We start from the raw sequence: 21,760 nt of genomic DNA on the forward strand, positions 1-21,760 counted from the left end.
CTGAATGCAATGCCTACTTCTGCTCTTAGCTATTGAATTAGCCCCATCAGTGATATTTCTGGTTAACGAAACAGACAAGCTGGCGAATCACAGCCGATAGGCTCTGCGGTGTCCCTGTGTGAAAGGGTTAACTGTGGTGTCCCTGTGTGAAAGGGTTAACTGTGGTGTCCCTGTGTGAAAGGGTTAACTGTGGTGTCCCTGTGTGAAAGGGTTAACTGCGGTGTCCCTGTGTGAAAGGGTTAACTGCGGTGTCCCTGTGTGAAAGGGTTAACTGTGGTGTCCCTGTGTGAAAGGGTTAACTGTGGTGTCCCTGTGTGAAAGGGTTAACTGTGGTGTCCCTGTGTGAAAGGGTTAACTGCGGTCTGGTCTGAGTGCGGTCCTCGTTGTGTAACGCTAATGAGCTAATCGAGGGAAAAAAACCTCCACACACACACACACATACACACGCACCCCTCCCGGACTGTGCGCTGTCAAACAGCGAAGGTATCCACACACTCCTGGGATTGTGGTTATCTGCTGGAGAACCTCTATGAAAGATTAGATTGCGCTAATCTGTAAACACGCGGGTAGTTTATTTCTTTGCTCAGTGGGCTTGGGTGTCTGTTATCCGCGGAACAGACAGAATCAGTCTGTGGCTCGGGTCTGTTTGGCGTACGATTAGAAGAGCCGCCTGTCGGACTTATCCCGCCTTCTCCTCAACCCTGTACCTGCTCGCTTCTCACAAAACCACTGGAACCCGCAGCAGAGTCAGAGAGCCAAATGTTTACGTTCCTGATCTGCTCACGAAAGATTCCGCTCATAAAATAACATCCCGTCGTTTCACATCCACACTTTCACACACACACACACGCACACGCAATCCACAAACCTTATTGCGAGGTGCGACCGTGTATTTTACTGATAGATTTTAGCTTTAGTGACTTTATTTTCACCGAGACACTGTGTAAGTGATGCACTTCTGAGTGAAATCTCGACAGGAGAGAAATGCAGACGTTGTATGTCGATTTCCCCCGCCGCAAACCCAACACCCGGCGACACAGCGCTTCAGCGTGACAGGGAGGTGCGATCCGGCCATCTCCTCCTGTTTCCCACACGTCTCCATGTTCCCTGGATCTTGGAACGGCTTCTCCGCGCCGCGACTTAATTGGCGGCGGCGGCTACATTTTGTTCTGTAATTAAATCTGTTCTTTTTTTGACGGAAATGTTGAAGGATTAAGTGCGGTGTTTAAAATGGACGCTCTCAGCGGTATGAAGCAGGCTTACTGACAGGTTGTCACTGGGAAGGGAAAGGAAAGGGAAAGGACTTTGATTGTGGGACCGGGGGCATCATAGGGGACTCTTCTGTCACCCTACGGATAATCCATAAAGGCCGTCTGGCCTCTGTCTCTGTGAGAGAGAAAATCACTGAACAACCTTCAGTCTGTGCACTTAGAGTCAGGCCTGGAAGAGAGTCAGGGGGATGGGGAGACAGACAGACAGACAGACAGGCAGGCAGGGCAGACAGACAGAGCAGACAGACAGACAGACAGACAGGCAGACAGAGCAGACAGACAGGCAGGCAGACAGGCAGGCAGACAGACAGACGGACACAGGAAGGAAAGGAGGAGGGCAGTGGAGTTGTTTATCTGCTGTGACAGTGTGCATTACTCACTCTCCCGTACAGTGAAAATATATTAACATTAGATATCAAGACATTGCAATACTGCACTATATGTGGGTGAATATACAAATTATTGCTGCTGAGATATTTAAATATGTATAATATTATTTTCAACACAAGAAGAAAAGTTGTCATATTCATGACAATATACTGCAGCGTATTCTGTTCTCATAAGGGCTGGTGCAGTCCAGCGTTAGCTTCGACTGTGTCGTGGTTTATTGCAACAGCAGTGGCAATGACAGAACCATTTGTTAAAGGTGCAACAGGTGAGATCTTCGTGTTAAAACATTGTTACAAGACCATTGTAAATCCCTTCCTATGATTGAAAAAGGCTCACTGACATGTTGACTCACCTTCTGCCTGTGTTTATAGTCCTTAAATTTGGGTTTCAAAATATAAAGTTAATGGCCCGACACTCTGTACCAAAACTTTGTATAACTGTACAATACTTCAAGCTCATTGGTTGAAAATTGGTTCTAATTGCCACCGCCAATGGCGTTTCAACGTCGTTTACAGAGAAGGGGGAGGGATGAACAGTGTTGTGGTTTGACGGTGTTTGTTGCTGCAATTCCTCTCTCTTGACCGTTAGATGTCCGAAATTACCGACTGTACCTTTAATCTCTTCTACCACTGAGCTCTGGCGGTGTCACGAGGCTGAAAGGACCCCTGGGGTTGTGGCCAGTGCTGAATGACCAGCTACCGGCCGCTTCAAAACATAGCTTGAGCTGATCTTTTTTTCAGCAGGGGAAATGGGATCCTGGTTGACGGGTTAAACATACAGACAGGCCGAGGATCGGAGGGGGGCGGGGGCGGGGGTGGGGGGGTTGTGGAGCCCTGCTGTAGGTTAGTCTCCCTTATTCTCCCTGAACAGGGAATATGACCTCCTCTGTCAGCTGAGCCCTAAGCTTCCACTTAACTCGGACTCTCTCCTTTCATTTCATATCTCGCCTCTCTCTCCATCTCCTCCTCTCTCTCCACCACTCTCTCTCCACCACTCTCTCTGTCTCTCTCTCTCTCTCACTCCCTCTATCTCTCTCTCTCCATCTCCTCCTCTCTCTCCATTTCCCCCTCTCTCTCCACCACTCTCTCTGTCTCTCTCTCGCTCTCACTCCCTCTATCTCTCTCTCTCCATCTCCTCCTCTCTCTCCATTTCCCCCTCTCTCTCCACCACTCTCTCTGTCTCTCTCGCTCTCACTCCCTCTATCTCTCTCGAAGGAATTACTCTCCAAGAGAGATATAAAGATATGTATTTAATATCTCTCCCTCTCTCCCTCTCTCTCTCTCTCTCTTTCTCTCTTCAGGAATATTATTACAGAAAAAAAGAGAGATATTTTAAAGATGATGTTTCATTGAGAGATTGTCTTATTTCCCCCGGTAGGGAGTGAGGGTCTCACTCAGAGGCAGGCTGGACTGTAGGTGACTCGCTCCATCCCCAGTCCTCCTGTGGGAATGCGTGTGGAGATAATGCGTGTGGAGATAATGCGTGTAGAGATAATGCGTGTAGAGATAATGCGTGTGGAGATAACACTTCTTTCAGATCTGTTACGCATGCAGAAGTAGAGCGTGAAAAAAGGTCAACTTTATTAAAAGCTCAAAATTTTAACTTTCATAAGCGTAAATGGGCGCCATAATATTGGACGATAATTTTTAATTTTGTTCTGAAATGACATTAATTATGATGTATTCTCAGAATAATTTTGGCTGTTACTGCTGTACGTGGTATAGTGGGCACATAGACTACAGTGTTCCCTCTTTCTCTGATAAGAATGTAACTGATGCCCTTTAATGGACAGGTACTCAATGTAAATTCAGTCCAAAATTAGAAAAGCCTTTGATAACAGGACCTGAATTAGAAATTCAAGGACCGGTCAAATGTACATACTAGCATAGCGTACTGGACTCCATAATAAAATAAGAGAAAATTTAAAATAAGTGAAAAGGTTTCTGACATGCCAGTAGTTTAAGGCACTTGTTATTATTACATGTTCATTAAATTTCAAAAATGTTTCTAACATGCTGGTAGTTCTGTGGCGTTATTACATGTTTAATACATTTTAAGAGGTTTCTGACATGCTAGTAGTTTTAATTAGGTTGTTATTACATGTGTATTACATTTGAAAAATGTTTCTGGCATGCTGGTAGTTTCAGGAGGATGTTATTACATGTTACTTACATTTGAAAAGGTTCCTGACAGGTCAGTGCTGTGTGACCTCGCCGTTTCCGTGGGTAACACATGAGTAATGAGTGAAGTGCTGGGGTTGTTCATGTGCTGGGGCTGTTCATGTGCTGGGGCTGTTCATGTTCTGGGGCTGTTCATGTTCTGGGGCTGTTCATGTTCTGGGGCTGTTCATGTTCTGGTGCTGTTCATGTTCTGGGGCTGTTCATGTTCTGGTGCTGTTCATGTTCTGGGGCTGTTCATGTGCCGGGGCTGTTCATGTTCTGGGGCTGTTCATGTTCTGGTGCTGTTCATGTTCTGGGGCTGTTCATGTTCTGGGGCTGTTCATGTTCTGGTGCTGTTCATGTTCTGGGGCTGTTCATGTGCCGGGGCTGTTCATGTTCTGGGGCTGTTCATGTTCTGGGGCTGTTCATGTTCTGGGGCTGTTCATGTGGAACTCAGGACACAGGCCGGTCTGGCAGGAGGCAGTCTGGGCTGCTGTGGGCGGAGTGAGCGGACAGGAGCTCTTCTTCGTGTGTAGTTGTTCATTGAACGGTTATTTACACCCCGTTCACATTCAGCGCCTCTAGTGGAAACGCGTGGGACTGCAGCGTGCGTTTGCGTCGCGTTGCGTAATCTGGACTCACACAAGCGCCCCTTGCGTTGCTCCTTGCGTGGTCGCGCGCGTCGGCGTGTGTGTTCTGTGAGTTGAGTGTGTAACAGTCTTTAGTGTCCATTCCCGAACCCATCGACCACCGCATTCTCCACCTCTCCTCGCCCTCCCGTTGTTCCCTGTCGTTTCCATGGCTACAGCATGCCGTACCTGTTCTCTTTTGGCTCTGTCGTTTTTCTCCTCTCCTCCAACCTTCTCTTCTTTTCTCTCTGTCTCTCTCTCTCTCTGTTTCAGCAAAATTATAAAGATCAAAGTGATCGATGACGAAGAGTACGAGAAAAACAAAACCTTCTTCCTGGAGATCGGGGAGCCTCGCCTGGTGGAGATGAGTGAGAAGAAAGGTGGGGGTACCCAGCGCCCCCCCTGATGCCCCCCTGACCCCTCCGACCCCTCCTAACCCCTCCTGGCCCCCCCTGACCCCCCATACCTCACCTCCCTCCAGGCCTCCGCTGATGGACCATGGCGCGTTTGCACCACAAGGGGGCGACATACAAAGAAGGCTGGCTCACGCAGCCCTGCTCCAGTCACCATAGAGCAAGCCCTAGTCCACACTGCTGTGACCACAGCCTTGCGGCGGAGTGGCGTACTGCAGGGATAAAGCAAAAGGGGTTGAAGTGGGATCTGCCCTGACCTGCAGTAACCTGCAGTCCAGAGAGCTTTCAGGTTTCACCTGAACACAAACCCTGAGCAACGGGCACTTAAGCCTTCTTTCAGCTCTCCCTGAGTGGGTGGGAGCACACACACACGCACACACACACGCTCATGCTGTGTGTGTGTGTGTGTGTGTGTGAGTGTGAGTGTGTGTGTTCAGAATGCATGCTTCCACCCCCTCCTCACCCCTCCCTGTGTTGTCCCCCCCCCACAGGAAGACCATAGCGGTTAAAATTCTCGACCGCGAGGAGTACGAGAAGCACTCCTGTTTCTACGTGGAGCTGCAGGAGCCGCTGTGGAAGAGGCCGTGGGCAGGTGTGGGAGTCCTGAGCGCTCCGGAGGGGACCTCGTCCCGCTCCTCGGACAGCTCAAGGCCCGGTTACAGTTCGGCCGTGTATGATCGATAGATACGATCGATAGATACGATCGATAGATATGATCGATTGATATCGCCACATTCCACCTTCGCTCGACGTGAAGGCCATCGCTCCAAGTATAAACTAAGAATGCAGTCATTGCGAGCTCCAGACACGGAAGCTAGTTTATAACACTAAAGATAATCACGGGTGAGAAAATTATCAAAAAAGGGTTATCGTGACAATTGAGCCAGCGATGGGGTCAAAGTTCACTACAGTTTATGTCTCAGCGACGGGCACGTCAAATGGTCCGTCGTTCTAGTATGAACTAAAAGTCGTTGCGACTGTCCGTCATGTGATAATCGCCGGTGGAAACGATCAAACATCGCCGAACTGTAAACTGGCCTTCAGGAGTGGTGGGGCTATCCCCCTCTCCTCTCCTCTCCTGCTGTCTTCTCTCGCTCTCTCGCTCTACTCTCACACTCCCTCCTTTCGGCACTTCTCCGCCCCGGGCCTCTTCTCCGGCAGGGCTACGCTTGCTCTCTGAACCAGGAGGGTGCTGGGTCACATGATCCAGACTTCACTTCTCCTTTAACACTCCTACACACCAGCAAACCAGCAAACGGTCCCGCAGATCACTGTCTGACAAAATCTAGATCAATATCCAGAACAAGAAGGATTTTGTTTGAGAGAAAGAGATATTTTTTTGGTTATTATCGGCAAAGTATTCATTTCCAATTCTCAAAAAAGATATGACAAAGACTTTTAAAATTTTAGGAAAGTTTCTACTATGTATTTGACCCAGGTCTGCTGTGATCTAATTTATTTTTCTTTTTGTTTGCTGTGCAGTCAGTATATACATTTTAAAACCTGTGATCTAAAACCCGTTCATCTGTTTGGTTTTTAGACGGATTAAGCAGCTATATGGGCTTCCACGTATTATCCATCAGCCCCTGATGTCATTGGTCCTGTTGACATAACCGTGTGAGCCCTTTAAAAACACCCGTTAACGTTCATTTACTAACGGTCTCTGACAGATCCCTATGAAACTAACTCATCTAACAGAGCTTCACCTGGGCTCACTCTGTAGGCCCAATCAGAGAAAACAGACTGAGAATCACACAGTTGATATTTGCTCCAAATTCTTTGTGAATAATAATTGTTTTTAAAGTGGATATGAATATTTGAAAACCCCTGATAAAGGAGATTAAAATGAGGTGAAGCTGGAAGAAGTCAGACTCACACTTTTCCTTTTAGCGCACTAACTGCTTTTATGCTTTGTAAAACTCCTATCAAAGCACCGTTCAAAGCAGAAACGGTGCCTCTGGACTTCTCCGTATCTGTCTCAGAGGAGACGGATCTGAAAATGACTGCATTTTGCGGGGAGGCGGGTGCTTAAGCAGCTGATTACACGGCTTCACGCTCAGCGTGACGCGGTCGATCGGTGGAGGACCGCTCTCCGAACGCAGCCGGGCCGCGGGCCCAACGGGCCGCTCCTCAGCGCCGTGTTTCTGCTGAGAGGCGACACTCGGCCGGCCTCCTGTGGAGGAGGCTGATTACGATCCCCCCCCCCCTTCACGTCTCACGAGCAGGAGCAGGCGAGGGCCCTCTTCAGCTGCGTGTAGCCGCAACGCGCCGGACCCGTCCAGAACGCCGGGCCCGTCCAGAACCCCACAGTCGGCAGTTTAGCTCCACAGCTGAGGTTTCAGATGCAGAGTGCGGTCTCTGCGGCTGCCAGCGCTGCGTGCTGGCGAGGCCCACAAACACGTAAAATAAATATTAACAGTAAAATAAATATTAACAGTAAAATAAATATTAACAGTAAAATAAATATTAACAGTAAAATAAATATTAACAGAGCTCCGCAGGATTCATTCAGAGGGAACCCGTGACGAGAGAACAGGGCGAGCAAACGCTCGTTAAACTTCCTGTCCTGTTCGGAGCCTAAACCACCGCTCGTTACAAGTCTCACAGAGAGTTACTTATTTATTTATATATGTGGGTGTGCGGTTCGGAGAGAGCGTTTGAAGGTTAAAGGGCTAGCTGTAAACAGCTGTAGTCCCTGGTGGACGTTTGTGCAGATAAGCATGTTCTGCTTATTTGGCGTGACGCTGTGTATTTGCATCACACATCCACGCAGCCAAAATGATTTTATTTTCTTCCTTTATTTTCATGTTCTCTCCGTGAGTGTGCTGTGGGCACAATCGCAAAAAAAAAAAAAAAAGGATTTTAAAAAAGAAAAATTACTATATCTTTAGCTTTGATGAAGTCCAATTAAATACATTCAGTTTTTCTCATTAGGCCATAATGAACTGGTGGACCAGCAGAACTGTAGGCTAATTTAGCGTTGCTGTTAAAACATGCGCTAATCTTCCATAATCAGTACGTTCTCATTTGTTTATCGGCCCACAGAAGAACTTATCTCTCATTCCCAGTCTCCCCCAGGTTTTAAATCACTTTTTAGGCCTACTAGCACGCAGGTTTGTGCTTTTTGTTTTTCTTCTAGGTGCTACTCCGCATGAACATGCCTAGATATCAGTCTCCACACACTCACTCAAGTATTTGCCAGAAAAATATTATGAGTTGTTGAGCATTTGTCAGACGTGAGCGTTTGAAAATGGCCTTTCAAACCCAGAAACGCCAAACACCCGACTGGTTTTGTTGCATGTCTGTCTTTTCTCCCCCCTGATTGACGTGTTTCTGACAGCGACACCGTTGCTGTGTTTTTCTCCTCGTGTCGTTTCATTCGCTCTGTGCTCATACTCTGTTGTTGTTTTTTTGTCAGCTGTGCTGCTGCATGAATGTGGTAAGCTGCTCATCTTCTTCATCCCTGTCTCCCTGTCCTCGCTCTGCTTTCTTCACATGTTGATTGTGTTGATGGTCAATTCAGGATAAACTGCACAAGCCATACATTCACCTCCATTTTGAGGTAGTAGTAAACAATGCAGGGTGAGGTGTCAGTCATTTACAGTCACCATAGCAAAAACACACCGATTGGTTCAAAGCAGTGATTGATAGCATATGCTACTCCGCCCATTTTCAGGTGTATGACATCAGGTGTATGACACCTCATTCTCGCGCCAATGGTAACAGCACCACCGTGTAAAACGTCTTTTTAAATGTTATACTTATAACATCTAAAGATAAACATACCCTAAAGACAACAGTGTGGGGAGGTAGCTAATCCAAACTGTAATGTGTTCATGAAATTACTCTTAGGTCTGTGTGTGTTTGGTGAATTATTTCTATTGCACATTATTTAAAAATCCTTCTATACAAAGTCAATGTATCTCCAGTGTACTCTTGCAAATGTACGTTTGTGCTCATGTTTCTGAAGTGTCTCAGAGTGCTTATCTGCATTGACGGTTAACTCTTAAAGCCCTCGTTTGAGATGGTGTAGTGATAGGTGTTTTTACACAGCAGAGTCAGGTGATTTTACTCACACAGTTCAGATCTCATTGGCTTATAGCAACTCAACAGTTCAGCCAAATAGTTCCTGAAATGAGCCTCCATAACTCTGTCCTAAGATGTGCTAAGCATTTTGTGTGTGTGTGTGTATGTCTGTGTGTGTGTGTTGTGATTTTAGGTGGATTCATACAAACAGGTAAAATACTGGCAATATAAAATATATACTATACACTTTTTACCTCTGTATTTTACATATAGATATGCAGTTTTGTATATTTAATGTCCATATTAACATTTATGGTTAATTCCTAATAGGGAAGAACCTTTATGGTAAGAAAGAATATTCTACTTTTAACATTTTAACGAGCACTTTAACTATTTTACAATTGCACGATTTACATTAATGACTGCATGAAACAGACTCTGTTTTGTATAAAATAATTCACACACAATAACTTGGGCTGCTTCACATACTTTCAATGTTGATGGCTTTGTTTTCACAAATATAATGCATTCCTAATCACAGTTACTTTGGCTCACAAGTCATTTTCAAGCAAATGCAGGTGAAGGAATCTCTGTTTCTCCTAAAACTCAGTATCTTCAGTAAAGCTCGGAAAATGCCCTCTTATTTTATTCAGCTAAATTATTCAATACTTTAAACCAATAAAATATATATAATCGCCCTCAAACTCAGAGCATGGTAGACCCCTTAGCCAGGTATAATAGCCTCAAACTCAGAGCATGGTAGACCCCTTAGCCAGGTATAATAGCCTCAAACTCAGAGCATGGTAGACCCCTTAGCCAGGTATAATAGCCTCAAACTCAGAGCATGGTAGACCCCTTAGCCAGGTATAATAGCCTCAAACTCAGAGCATGGTAGACCCCTTAGCCAGGTATAATAGCCTCAAACTCAGAGCATGGTAGACCCCTTAGCCAGGTATAATAGCCTCAAACTCAGAGCATGGTAGACCCCTTAGCCTGGTATAATAGCCTCAAACTCAGAGCATGGTAGACCCCTTAGCCAGGTATAATAGCCTCAAACTCAGAGCATGGTAGACCCGTGGGCCGGGGGCCCTGTGTCGGGTTACGGACCTCCTGCCAGATTCTCGTTCAGCAAACTGCCCCTGATTTAATGAGCAGAGTGCCTTCACGCATAACTGCCGTAAAATCCCCCGGGGGCCGTCTAGCACTCCCAACCTTACACCTTTTCAACCAATCAAAATGACTGCTGTACTATTGCATTGAACCCCTATTAAAACCCTAGTAAATCATCTCAACTTTCTCAAATTTCTCAACCAAAGCCAAAACCCCTTGGGATTTAATGAAAATAATCATCATTTATTTTTATATTTCAGTTCATTTTTATTGAATGTCCCTGGTAGTGCAGGTTCTGCAGCAGGATGTGTTCTTCAGATCGGGGATTCGGGGACAGTAATGAACTGCAGAGTCTTGGGAGGATACGGTCGTAATGAGCTTATCAATAAGAGCCGCGGAAAACGTCGGGAGCAAATGAGCGTGATGGTGAGATAATTCAGCGACAGCGGAGGTTGATGTGGAGTCAGGAAGGAGACATGGGCCTCCAGTCAAACCGCCCCTCTGGCATAAACACCGCAGAAACAAGCACTGCGTTTTAATAGACGGCTCAGCCCATTAGCGCGGGATCCGCTGATATTATCACTTCATCATTATCACGGTACGCATCACAGACTGTTTCCATTTTAAGGGCAATGGGGAAAAGTTATTTTCATCAAAGTTTATATATTTTCTTCCTTTTTAACAAAGGAGGACAAAATGGTTTGGGTTCTGGTTCTGCCTCATTAACACTTTTCACATCCCGAAAGTGCACTCCTAGGACTTTTTTTAAAATCTTGTTTTAGTTTTACACCGAACAGAATGTCTGTACTTTTATGCTCTCGCCTGAAGGGATTTTGAGAGCTGTGGTAGGACAGGCACTCGGATCGTTTGATTTTACCTAAGGAGCAACACCTTATTTTCACTGTGGTATCCAAAGAAATGCAACCTCTGCAAAATATTATCTAGGAAGAAAAACCTTATTTGCAGGTTTTTATCACAGAAATGACACCTTATTTAGATGAAAAGAGACCAAACAAAAAAATGTTTATCCATGTTTTCATTACTGAATATTTCCCCTTCTTTTTACGGAATAGTAGAATCGATAGCTGACTGAAGATTTGACGTTATCTCACCTGTACAGACGCTCACCTGCATGCTGCCACTGCTGCCCATGACTCCAGCGTTGTGATCGCATCCTGACAGAATGTTCACTTCCCTTTACGGAGCTCGATTACTAACGTGTGTGCCACAGTGTGAACGGAACAAAACCAGAAATCAACGGCTTTCCATCCTGGTCACTGAGAAAATGCTCAGAAATGCTCTTTATGCACAAACCACATTGTTCTGGCCCCCCACCCTGAACTTTATTCACACTCACCTCAAACCTCACAGCTTTGCTAATATGACAAAATAAATAAACCTCCCCTCCACCCCCTCCTTGATTTTATGATAACTGGACTCTCTGATAACTGATAACGGGACTCCTCCGTTGGGCTCTCTGAAACATGTGATTTCCCCGTCAGGCCGAGACGTCTACAGGAAAGTGCAGGACAAAGACATCCCTGTGCCGAGCAGGGTAGTCTGCATCGCAGGTAACCCCACACACACTCTCACACACACACTCACACACACTCACTCACACACACACACACACACACACACACACACACATACACTCACACACACTCACTCACACACACTCACTCACACACACACACACTCACACTCACTGTCACACACACTCTCTCACACACACACACCGTACACACACACACACTCACACACACACACACACACACTGTCACACACACACTCACTGTCACACACACTCACACACACACTCTCACACACACACTCACTGTCACACACACACACACTCTCACACACACACACTCACTGTCACACACACACACACCATACACACACACACACACTCTCACACACACACACACACACACACCATACACACACACACACACACACACCATACACACACACACACACACCATACACACACACACACACACACACACACACCATACACACACACACACACACACACCATACACACACACACACACACACACTCATACACACACACACACACACACACACACACCATACACACACACACACACGCTCATACACACACACACACACACACACATTGTTCCCCCATCGTCACTAGGCTGAAGGTGACCCTGGCTCAGTTCTTCTTCTGTGGTATGGCTTTCTTAAATCCCCAGACAAAGCCCCTCCTCAGCACTGGAGCAGAGCGCTCTCTCCCCCAGCTTTAAATGGGACACCGGCTTCTATTACACGGACTCCTCCGGCGCATCAATAAAATAACACAGCCAATCTTCTCCTCGTTCTCAAAGATGAAACGAGTCGAGCGCCGGTCCGCGGCCCTGGCCCTGGCCCCGCCGGGCCCCGGGGGGCCCGCTCCGACTCTCCGCCCTTAAGTGATCGCAGTCTGACAGGTGCACTGCATGCTGGGAAGGCACGCGCTGGGAAAATGCGCTGGTCCTGGGTGTTCTCAGGCAGACGAGAAAAAGAGCAGACGGCAGAAACTGTTTGAGCCACTCTCTCTCCATGCCGGTCAAATGGAAGAACCAAAATGGCAGCCATGATTTTTTTCTCTCTCCATTCAGATCAAATCGAAGAGCCAGAATGGTAGCTGTTAGCCACTCTCTTCATGCAGATATCGAATGGGAGAGCCAAGATGGCAACCATGAGGCACTCTCTTTCCATGCAGATCAAAGTGGAAGAGCCAAAATGGCAGCTATTAGCCATTCTCTCCATCCAGATCGAATGGAAGAGCCAAGATGGCAACCATGAGCCACTCTCTCTCCATGCAGATCAAATGGAAGAACCAAAATGGCAGCCATGAGTCCTCATTTCACGCAGCTGCCCCTCAGTGGAGGTGCTGTCAGTGGGGAACAAAGAGAAAGAAAGGGGGGGGGGGGGTATGAATATCTCCCTCAAAACAAAGCCGCTGAATACGTCTGAACTCACCGAGGCACTCGGTCCTCCCTCTGACAGATGGCTGAGCGTTTTGACATCCCGCCAGGAACACAAGCACAGAGAAAGAAAGAAAGAAAGGGAGAGGGAGAGAGAGAGAAACAGCAGAGTCATTTTGATGTGACTCTTGTTTCACATTAGCATTTCAGAGAGATTTGAAAATGGCAACAAAAAAAAAAAAGGCAGCAGTTCTGTCACGGTCGCAGGAAGAGACACAGGGACACCGAGAACCACGATTCATTTATAGTTTTTAGTTCAGTTTTTTTGTTTTTTGTGCAGACCGAGGCTGTGTCCACGGCTCTGTGAGACTGACGACATGAAAGCACAACATCGCCTCGCCACTCCCCGCTCTCTGACGCTTTACAAACCCCGAAACGGGCAGGGCCACCAGGACCAGGAAGCGTGGAACCGGTCTCCGCTCCGGTAATGATTCCTCAGGTGTGAGGTGAACACACACAGGTGCTGGAACTCCTGGAATCTGCGAGAGAGTCGCACCTCGCTCGGCGAAAACGCAGCGCTAACCGCTCACCGCTAACACGCCTCAGAAGGCCTGCAGCAGCATCTCCAGTGCGAAGCCGTTTATTATTCACAGCGTGAACGCGACCCCGTTTTCAACTCTGTCCTTTCGAACCGAACCGAGGGCCATCTGTGGAGACGCAGAGAGAGGCCGGCCCTCCGGAGGCGACAGACAGACAGACAGGGTGCTGCCAAGTGGAGGCCCTGCCAGGGTTGATTACGCCTGACCGCACCTCCAGCTAATTGGTTAATTGGACCCGTTAGCGGGGCGCATGTTAACCCAGCCCAGTTCTGCTGGGCGACAGCTTGCGTGAGCAGGTGTGCACAACAACGTCCTCGGCAGGGTCACTGACCTCTGACCTCCGACCTGCAGAACATCGCTCGCTATCGATGTTCCCACGGCCAATTTTCGGAGAAGATCGCTCGACACTTCCCCCCGCCCCCCGCCCCCCGCCTCCATCATTGTTTTTCAGGAAACATTCCCGTCTGCTGCACTGTTGTCATCTCTCCGTGACTCATCGTAATTCCGGAAGTGTCAGGTGTGAGTGATGTCATCGGGGGTGGTGGAGCCGGGGGCAGATGGGACGGGGAAGCCGGCCAATCACAGAGCCGGGGAGCTCGCGTTGGGTCGACAGGCCGGGCCCGGCACGTCTGGCTCGGATCACGCCGCCGGTTTGCACAGATTAATCTCGCCTCGCCATCGCAGGAAGCGCTCTGCGTCTCTATAACATCACAACATCCGTGCGAATTGCCACTGTAACTTCTCATTATCCCAGCCGCGTTGATCCCGTCAAAATGTACCCTGAGAACAGAAAGTACAGGCCCGTGTTTTCGTCTGAAGTCGGGCAGCCATTATCTTTTCATTTGTGGGCACAGAATGCGATTTCTGATGTGTTTACTCAGATACCCTTCTGTTTGGTTCCTTTTGAAATCGGCTGTCAGTCACTGGAAATGATCAAGGAGATGCCGAGTCCAGCGCGGTCTGAAAAACACTCACTTTCTCATCTGAGAGGAGTGGGCAGGAGATGAGTCAGACTGCGTCTGAGAGGAGGGGGGGAGATGAAGCCGAGCATTGCACAGAAACTGTAAAAGCGGCAGCTCTGGACTTCACCGGGTCCAGCTGGAGGAAGAGCGCTCCCGTCCCGGGCCCGACACGCCTGGGCTCACCAGAACCAGAACCAGAACCAAACCCAGAACATCACTGAGGAGCCACAGATTAAACCAGACTTGTAACAGCAATCCAAGTCAACAGTACTACCCAGCCTGCTGACATACCAACAGGGACAGTCAAAAATACCCCAAAAATATTTTTTTACTGAAAAACACAAAATGGTGTGAGTGCAGCTTGCATTACAGGTAACCCAGGGGAATAAACCAATACAAGTAAAATGTTTAGTGTTCAATCAACTCTGAAACTGTACTTTTTACTTGGGTAGAGGATACTTTTATCCCTGGGGGACTCTGTTTGTGTTGAATCGACACTGAACATTTTACTTTGTACGAAAACAAGCTGCTGCTTCCAAGCATTTTCATTGGATACATTGAAATACGGCCCATTAGCCAATCACAGCACGACCCTGTCTGGGATTCATTTGTTTTTGTTGTTTTTTTAAAGGGGGGGCGGGGCACATTAAAATGATCTCTCTGGCTGCTGCTGTCAATGGTGTGTGTGTGTGTGTGTGTGTGTGTATCCACAATGAACAGGTGCTAGCAGATTGGTTTCATAAGCACAAAGCCTATTGTGGTGGCAGAAAGGGGTGGGGGGGGGGGGTGGAAGTCAATTCAATTTCAGTTGAAGTTCAATTAATTTAAAAGGCTCTTTGAGTATTTTTAAATGAATGAATTACTACATTTAAATTCACTTCCTGAAGAGACTCCACTGAAACGCAAGCGGCACCGTCTCTGGGCACTATTGCAGGAGGGGAATGTGTATCGCTATCACACGACCTCTAACTTCTGTGACGATTCTCTCTCTCCCTCTCGTTCACTCTCTCATTCTCACTCTTTCTCTCTCTCTCTAACAGAGGAAGAGGAGGAGGCCCTCTCGGGGAAGGACGAGGAAGAGCGACGCATCGCTGAAATGGGCCGTCCGATGCTGGGGGAGCACGTCAAAATGGAGGTGGTCATCGAGGAGTCCTACGAGTTTAAGGTATCTCAGACCTACAGTCCTACCAGTTTAAAGTATCTCAGCACCAGAGTTCATTTTTGTGGACCCCCCCCCAGCTGTGGACCCCTAGAATCATCACCCCACTAGTGAAAGCCCCGCACATAAGTTTGAAATGCGGAATACCCTGGCAGTCAGCGCAGGTGTGATAAACACAGGTGTGAAATCCTCATGACCGCCATCTCATGAAAGATAAGTGGAAAGATTGTCAGAATAACCCGCGTAGCGCATGTGAAATGAAGCTCTTGGTACGCACCAGATGCAGAGACGCTGATGTGCCTGACGTCTCCAGAGACCACTCGTCCAGCGAGGCTATTTCTGCGACGCTCCCTGTTTATTTGATTAGTGACTGGAACATTCCCAGGGAGTCAGGGTAAACTTTCCCCACGCACACATTTATTCGGGTCCAAGGACGTCCCATGTAACATTATTTTTAAATCAGAAGGAGGGTTCATCGGGTTCGTGTTTCCCATGTGACGAGGTCACGTCCGGAGGTGTGAGCAGGGCGGGGTGACAACACCCTAGAAACACCCTAAAAACACCCTAATAACTCCCTAATAACACCCTAACAACAGCCTAACAATACCCTAACAACACCCTAATAACACCCTAACAATACCCTTACAACACCCTAATAACACCCTAACAACACCCTAACAACACCCTAACAACACCCTAACAACACCCTTAAAATAACAGCAGTCATCACCGATGCCATGCAGCATGTCTGCTTTACTCATTTCTCCAGCAGATTCCATAGAGCTCGTAAAAGGACATTGTTCATGGGGCTCACTACTGATAAAGCTGTTATTACATTTTTAAAAAGTGATAATTATTGTTATGGCTTATCCCTCAGCCCTGGGTGTGCGGCTATGAATGCCACTTATTAACGTGAGGCTGACAGGACAAGAAGGAGAAAAACGTATGTTGTTATTAGAATTAATCGATCGATAGAGGCGGTGAGGGTCTGTGGGTCAGCCAATCAGAGGAGGCGGTGTGAGTGTGATGCTAGCCAATCACAGAAGGCGGTGTGTGTGTCTGATAGGTCAGCCATTTAGAGGATGCGGTGTGAGTGCGATGATTCAGCCAATCAGAAGAGGTGGTGCGAGACTGATGGCTCTGCACAGTGCAGGCGGGAGTGGTGGTCTCTCTCCGTGGCGGTCTCTCTCTGTGGCGGTCTCTCTCTGTGGCGGTCTCTCTCTGTGGCGGTCTCTCTCTGTGGCGGTCTCTCTCCGTGGCGGTCTCTCTCTGTGTCTCCGTGGCGGTCTCTCTCCGCGGTGGTTTCTCTCTGTGTCTCTGTGGTGGTTTCTCTCCGTGGTGGTTTCTCTCTGTGTCTCCGTGGCGGTCTCTCTCCGTGGTGGTTTCTCTCGGTGTCTCCGTGGTGGTTTCTCTCCGTGGCGGTCTCTCTCCGTGGCGGTCTCTCTCCGTGGTGGTTTCTCTCTGTGTCTCCGTGGCGGTCTCTCTCCGTGGTGGTTTTTCTCTGTGTCTCCGTGGTGGTCTCTCTCCGTGGCGGTCTCTCTCTGTGTCTCCGTGGAGAGACAGGGTCTCACCTCACAGCCCAGCCACCAGTCACCCTTCCGGTGTCTCGTGTCCGAGTCGCTGGAGAGATTCCCGTTCCCCCGCCGGAGACAGATCGATCTGCACCATGGATTTCCCTTTTTTTATGCGTAACCCCCTCCCCCCCGCGCCCTCACCTCACCCCCCCTCATTCGTCTCCCTGGAGCAGCTCTGACTCACCGTGATCTCAGGTTTCCCTGACCCAAATGGGGGGGGGGGGGGGGGGGGGGGCAGAAAGCGCAGTCATTTCTCTTTTAGAGACATCGCCAATTTCCCCTAATTCCCTTTCAGAGGGAAAGCAATTCTGCCCAGCCAGCACGGGGGCACAGTTGGCTCATTAAAATGCATGAGCTGGGTCAGGGCTGGCTGGACACCAGTAAGATTCTTGCAGTTTACAAATCATATTAAATATATTACATTACATTATTGGCATTTGGCAGATGCTCTTATCCAGAGCGACGTACAGTTGATTAGACTAAGCAGGAGACAATCCTCCCCTGGAGCAATGCAGGGTTAAGGGCCTTGCTCAAGGGCCCAAAACGCTGTGTGGATCATATTGTGGCTACACTGGGATTAGAGCCACGGACCTTGCGTATCCCAGTCATTTACCTTCACCACTACACTACAGGCCGCCCCATACATGTACATATATTCTCATCTTCACGGTAACATTATTTCTGACAATAACAATGAGCAGCCAAGTACCGGTAATGCAAGATGCTACATTATTATTATTATTATTATTATTATTATTATTATTATTATTCTGCTGTATGTGATGCTATCTGATGCTATGTGGCGCTGTGCGGTGCCGTGTGGGGACAGATTAGCGTGTGTTGCGCAGCTCTAAAAATGGCGCTGTGTGTTTCTCTCTGTGCAGAACACGGTGGATAAGCTCATAAAGAAGACCAACCTGGCCCTGCTGGTGGGGACGAACAGCTGGAGGGACCAGTTCATCGAGGCCATCACAGTCAGCGCCGGTGAGTGCTGCTACGCTGGGCAGCGGCTATGTCTGTTAGCATCCGGTCAGCCCTCACTAGCGGCTATGTCTGTTAGCATCCGGTCAGCCCTCACTAGCGGCTATGTCTGTTAGCATCCGGTCTACCCTCACTAGGGGCTATGTCTGTTAGCATCCGGTCTACCCTCACTAGCGGCTATGTCTGTTAGCATCTGGTCAGCCCTCACTAGCGGCTATGTCTGTTAGCATCCGGTCAGCCCTCACTAGCGGCTATGTCTGTTAGCATCCGGTCTACCCTCACTAGTGGCTATGTCTGTTAGCATCCGGTCTACCCTCACTAGTGGCTATGTCTGTTAGCATCTGGTCAACCCTCACTAGCGGCTATGTCTGTTAGCATCCGGTCTACCCTCACTAGTGGCTATGTCTGTTAGCATCCGGTCTACCCTCACTAGCGGCTATGTCTGTTAGCATCTGGTCAACCCTCACTAGTGGCTATGTCTGTTAGCATCTGGTCAACCCTCACTAGCGGCTATGTCTGTTAGCATCCGGTCTACCCTCACTAGCGGCTATGTCTGTTAGCATCCGGTCAACCCTCACTAGCGGCTATGTCTGTTAGCATCCGGTCAGCCCTCACTAGCGGCTATGTCTGTTAGCATCCGGTCTACCCTCACTAGGGGCTATGTCTGTTAGCATCCGGTCTACCCTCACTAGCGGCTATGTCTGTTAGCATCCGGTCAGCCCTCACTAGCGGCTATGTCTGTTAGCATCCGGTCTACCCTCACTAGTGGCTATGTCTGAAAAAAACAGCTCAAGCTAGGTTTTGAAACAGCTGGTACAGTGGGTGGTTGACCAGGTCAGACCAACTCCATACTCAACATGGTTTGACCAGCTCAAGCTATGCTTTGAAACTGCTGGTCGTGGTCATTTCAAGTTGGTCATAGCTGGATTTCACACCTGGATCCAGGATCAGCAAACCCATCCATAATCCGGGGCAGCAGTGTGTGGTAATGGTAGGAGGGCTGAGCTTGTATTTCAGAGGGTGTTTATTACTTTTGTGAAATATTGCTGTGCTTGAGGTGGAAGCTTTGCTGGCCGTATTGAACTCCTACATCTTTCAGTGTGTGGGTGGCATTGAGGGCAGGTGGATTGTTTAACACGATCCTGACGGTGGTCTGAGCAGCACTGACACGTGGGACTCATCGCTCCCCCTTGTGGCGGCGGCTGGTATTTCATCACAGACGTCTCAGAAGTGCTACGTTTGCTAACAAATGTGAAATGTGAAATGCGGGGGTCTTCAGTGCACTTTATTGTACGTCGGTCCGGATGAGAGACTGCTGTGTGATATCCTGTAATGGGCCGACCTGTTCCCCTCGTTATGTTTTGTCATGTTCTCGTGTTGCAGATGGGCTGAATGGCTACTTCTCTACATTATGCTTTTATGTTCTATACTGGCTGGATGGCCTGTTCTTATTAATATGTATTCATATATTTTTATGCTATGGATTTGCTAAATGCCCTTTTTCCATTATGTATTTATATGTTTTTTATGTTATGTCTGAGCTGAATGGTCTGTTCTCTACATTATGTATTGCCGGTGGTGCACTTCATGGGATGAAAGAGCTTGTGTGTGTCTCTCCTCTCTCTCGTTACCTGGTGTGTGTCTCTCCTCTCTCTCGTTACCTGGTGTGTGTCTCTCCTCTCTCTCGTTACCTGGTGTGTGTCTCTCCTCTCTCTCGTTACCTGGTGTGTGTCTCTCCTCTCTCTCTCGTTACCTGGTGTGTGTCTCTCCTCTCTCTCGTTACCTGGTGTGTGTCTCTCCTCTCTCTCGTTACCTGGTGTGTGTCTCTCCTCTCTCTCGTTACCTGGTGTGTGTCTCTCCTCTCTCTCGTTACCTGGTGTGTGTCTCTCCTCTCTCTCGTTACCTGGTGTGTGTCTCTCCCTCTCTCTCGTTACCTGGTGTGTGTCTCTCCTCTCTCTCTCGTTACCTGGTGTGTGTCTCTCCTCTCTCTCGTTACCTGGTGTGTGTCTCTCCTCTCTCTCGTTACCTGGTGTGTGTCTCTCCTCTCTCTCGTTACCTGGTGTGTGTCTCTCCTCTCTCTCGTTACCTGGTGTGTGTCTCTCCTCTCTCTCGTTACCTGGTGTGTGTCTCTCCTCTCTCTCGTTACCTGGTGTGTGTGGCGCGCCGTTGCCATGGCGATGAAACCTTGCGGAGCCGCGGGGGTTCCGCTCCCCGCTGTGAGATCACGAGAGAGAGCGTCCACGTTCAACACCACCTGGGGGAGAGATTTTGGACTGGCTGGCACTTTCCTTTTGAGAGATTTTGATTGGCTGGCACTTTCCTTTTGAGAGATTTTGATTGGCTGGCACTTTAGTTTTGAGAGATTTTGATTGGCTGGTACTTTCCTTTTGAGAGGCTTTGATTGGCTTTATGGTATCCCGGCCCGATCAGGGCCTGGCTCCCTGCTCCCCTGCCGGGTTCAGACTCCTCCAGCAACCCTTCTGATTTCTGATAAATAAAATAGACGGTGCACTCCTGCCATTGCCCTCGACCAAGGCTCTGGCCTCTGGCCACTGGAGCTGGTCCCCGGGTGACACACTGTGGCTGCACTCTGCTCCTCAGTAACCAGGCTGGGTCAAACACAGAGGACACATTCCTCTGCCCGGGAAGGCGATGACAGTGAGGTTGAGTTAAAAGGACAGGAGCTGCTTATGTTGGTAAAAAGATGATAGATCTCTTATGTCTCACTTCCATTCTGCTGGTCTTCCTCCACGGTTAAACTCAGAAAGAGCCGGGAAAGCTGTGTGTGATTTAAGAATGACGTATCTTTGTTCCTGCTTGTCTTTTATGAAGACGCTGCTCCATACTGGCTCATTTACCATCGGCACCAGTGTGTCCGTTTAACTCGATTAACTCCTGCCTCAGGACTCTCCGCCTGTTTGACGGTGACTATTTGACTCTTTGAATCTGTGACTCTGCAACACAATAATCCTGTGGCACAGACTGTGATTCTGTGACTCCATGATTATGTAAGTCTATGTACGGTTCTGTAGCAGAGTGTGGCTATAGAAGTCTGAGGAAAAAGGCAGGAGCTTTTATAAAATTTGATTTATCATCTTAGCAATCAGCACTAGGAGGTACAGTACCAAAGAAGTCAGGAAATTGGGGAAAACACACAGTTATTTATTTAATCTGGCATCCGCACTCCTGCCCCGGGAGTTCCACGGCCCCCCCCCCCCTCCCTCCCCCCCAGCCTGCCCCGGGCCAGGACCGGATCCAGGAGACGGGGCTGATTAATGATGAACACAATCGTGACAAACAAACATCCCCCAAATCTGCTGATGTCACCGCAGGTGCCGCCGTCTGTTTGAGAACAATCACTGATTCAGCGAACAGCGGTGGGTCAGGGGGAGGGGGGGCCCTGATTGGGGGGGTCGATGAGGGGGGGTTTCGCCGGGGGGGGGGCGCTTCATCAGCCGCTGACAGAAAGGAGCTCCAAGCGCATCATTTCCTGTTTTTGGAGATTTATTTTGTCTCACCGATTCTCCCCCACTCTTTTGCCCATGTTT

The 21,760-nt window shown here is 48.5% G+C and overlaps 1 protein-coding gene across 30 annotated transcripts in view; it reads left to right on the top strand.

Moving 5' to 3' along the window:
- LOC133122808 (sodium/calcium exchanger 1-like) overlaps positions 1 to 21,760 on the top strand; it is a 163,285-nt gene that overhangs the window by 119,709 nt on the left and 21,816 nt on the right. Inside the window, exons 2-9 of one of the 30 annotated variants that reach the window (XM_061232998.1) lie at positions 4,723 to 4,829; positions 8,281 to 8,301; positions 9,082 to 9,099; positions 9,219 to 9,233; positions 11,501 to 11,569; positions 14,540 to 14,553; positions 15,547 to 15,663; positions 18,116 to 18,215. In XM_061232998.1, coding sequence (XP_061088982.1) covers positions 4,723 to 4,829; positions 8,281 to 8,301; positions 9,082 to 9,099; positions 9,219 to 9,233; positions 11,501 to 11,569; positions 14,540 to 14,553; positions 15,547 to 15,663; positions 18,116 to 18,215 — 461 coding nt within the window. Of the gene's footprint in view, positions 1 to 4,722; positions 4,836 to 5,353; positions 5,494 to 6,256; positions 6,288 to 7,192; positions 7,198 to 7,233; positions 7,240 to 8,280; positions 8,302 to 8,842; positions 8,861 to 8,924; positions 8,988 to 9,081; positions 9,110 to 9,218; positions 9,234 to 10,995; positions 11,031 to 11,495; positions 11,570 to 12,642; positions 12,657 to 13,089; positions 13,119 to 13,803; positions 13,825 to 14,196; positions 14,224 to 14,539; positions 14,554 to 15,435; positions 15,444 to 15,506; positions 15,664 to 18,115; positions 18,216 to 21,760 lie in introns of all 30 variants that reach the window. The other 29 variants (XM_061232999.1, XM_061232992.1, XM_061232994.1 and 26 more) reach the window with 29 other exon arrangements.

This window comes from Conger conger, chromosome 2, assembly GCF_963514075.1.
Source record: "Conger conger chromosome 2, fConCon1.1, whole genome shotgun sequence".
In the NCBI taxonomy this organism is placed as follows: Eukaryota; Metazoa; Chordata; class Actinopteri; order Anguilliformes; family Congridae; genus Conger; species Conger conger.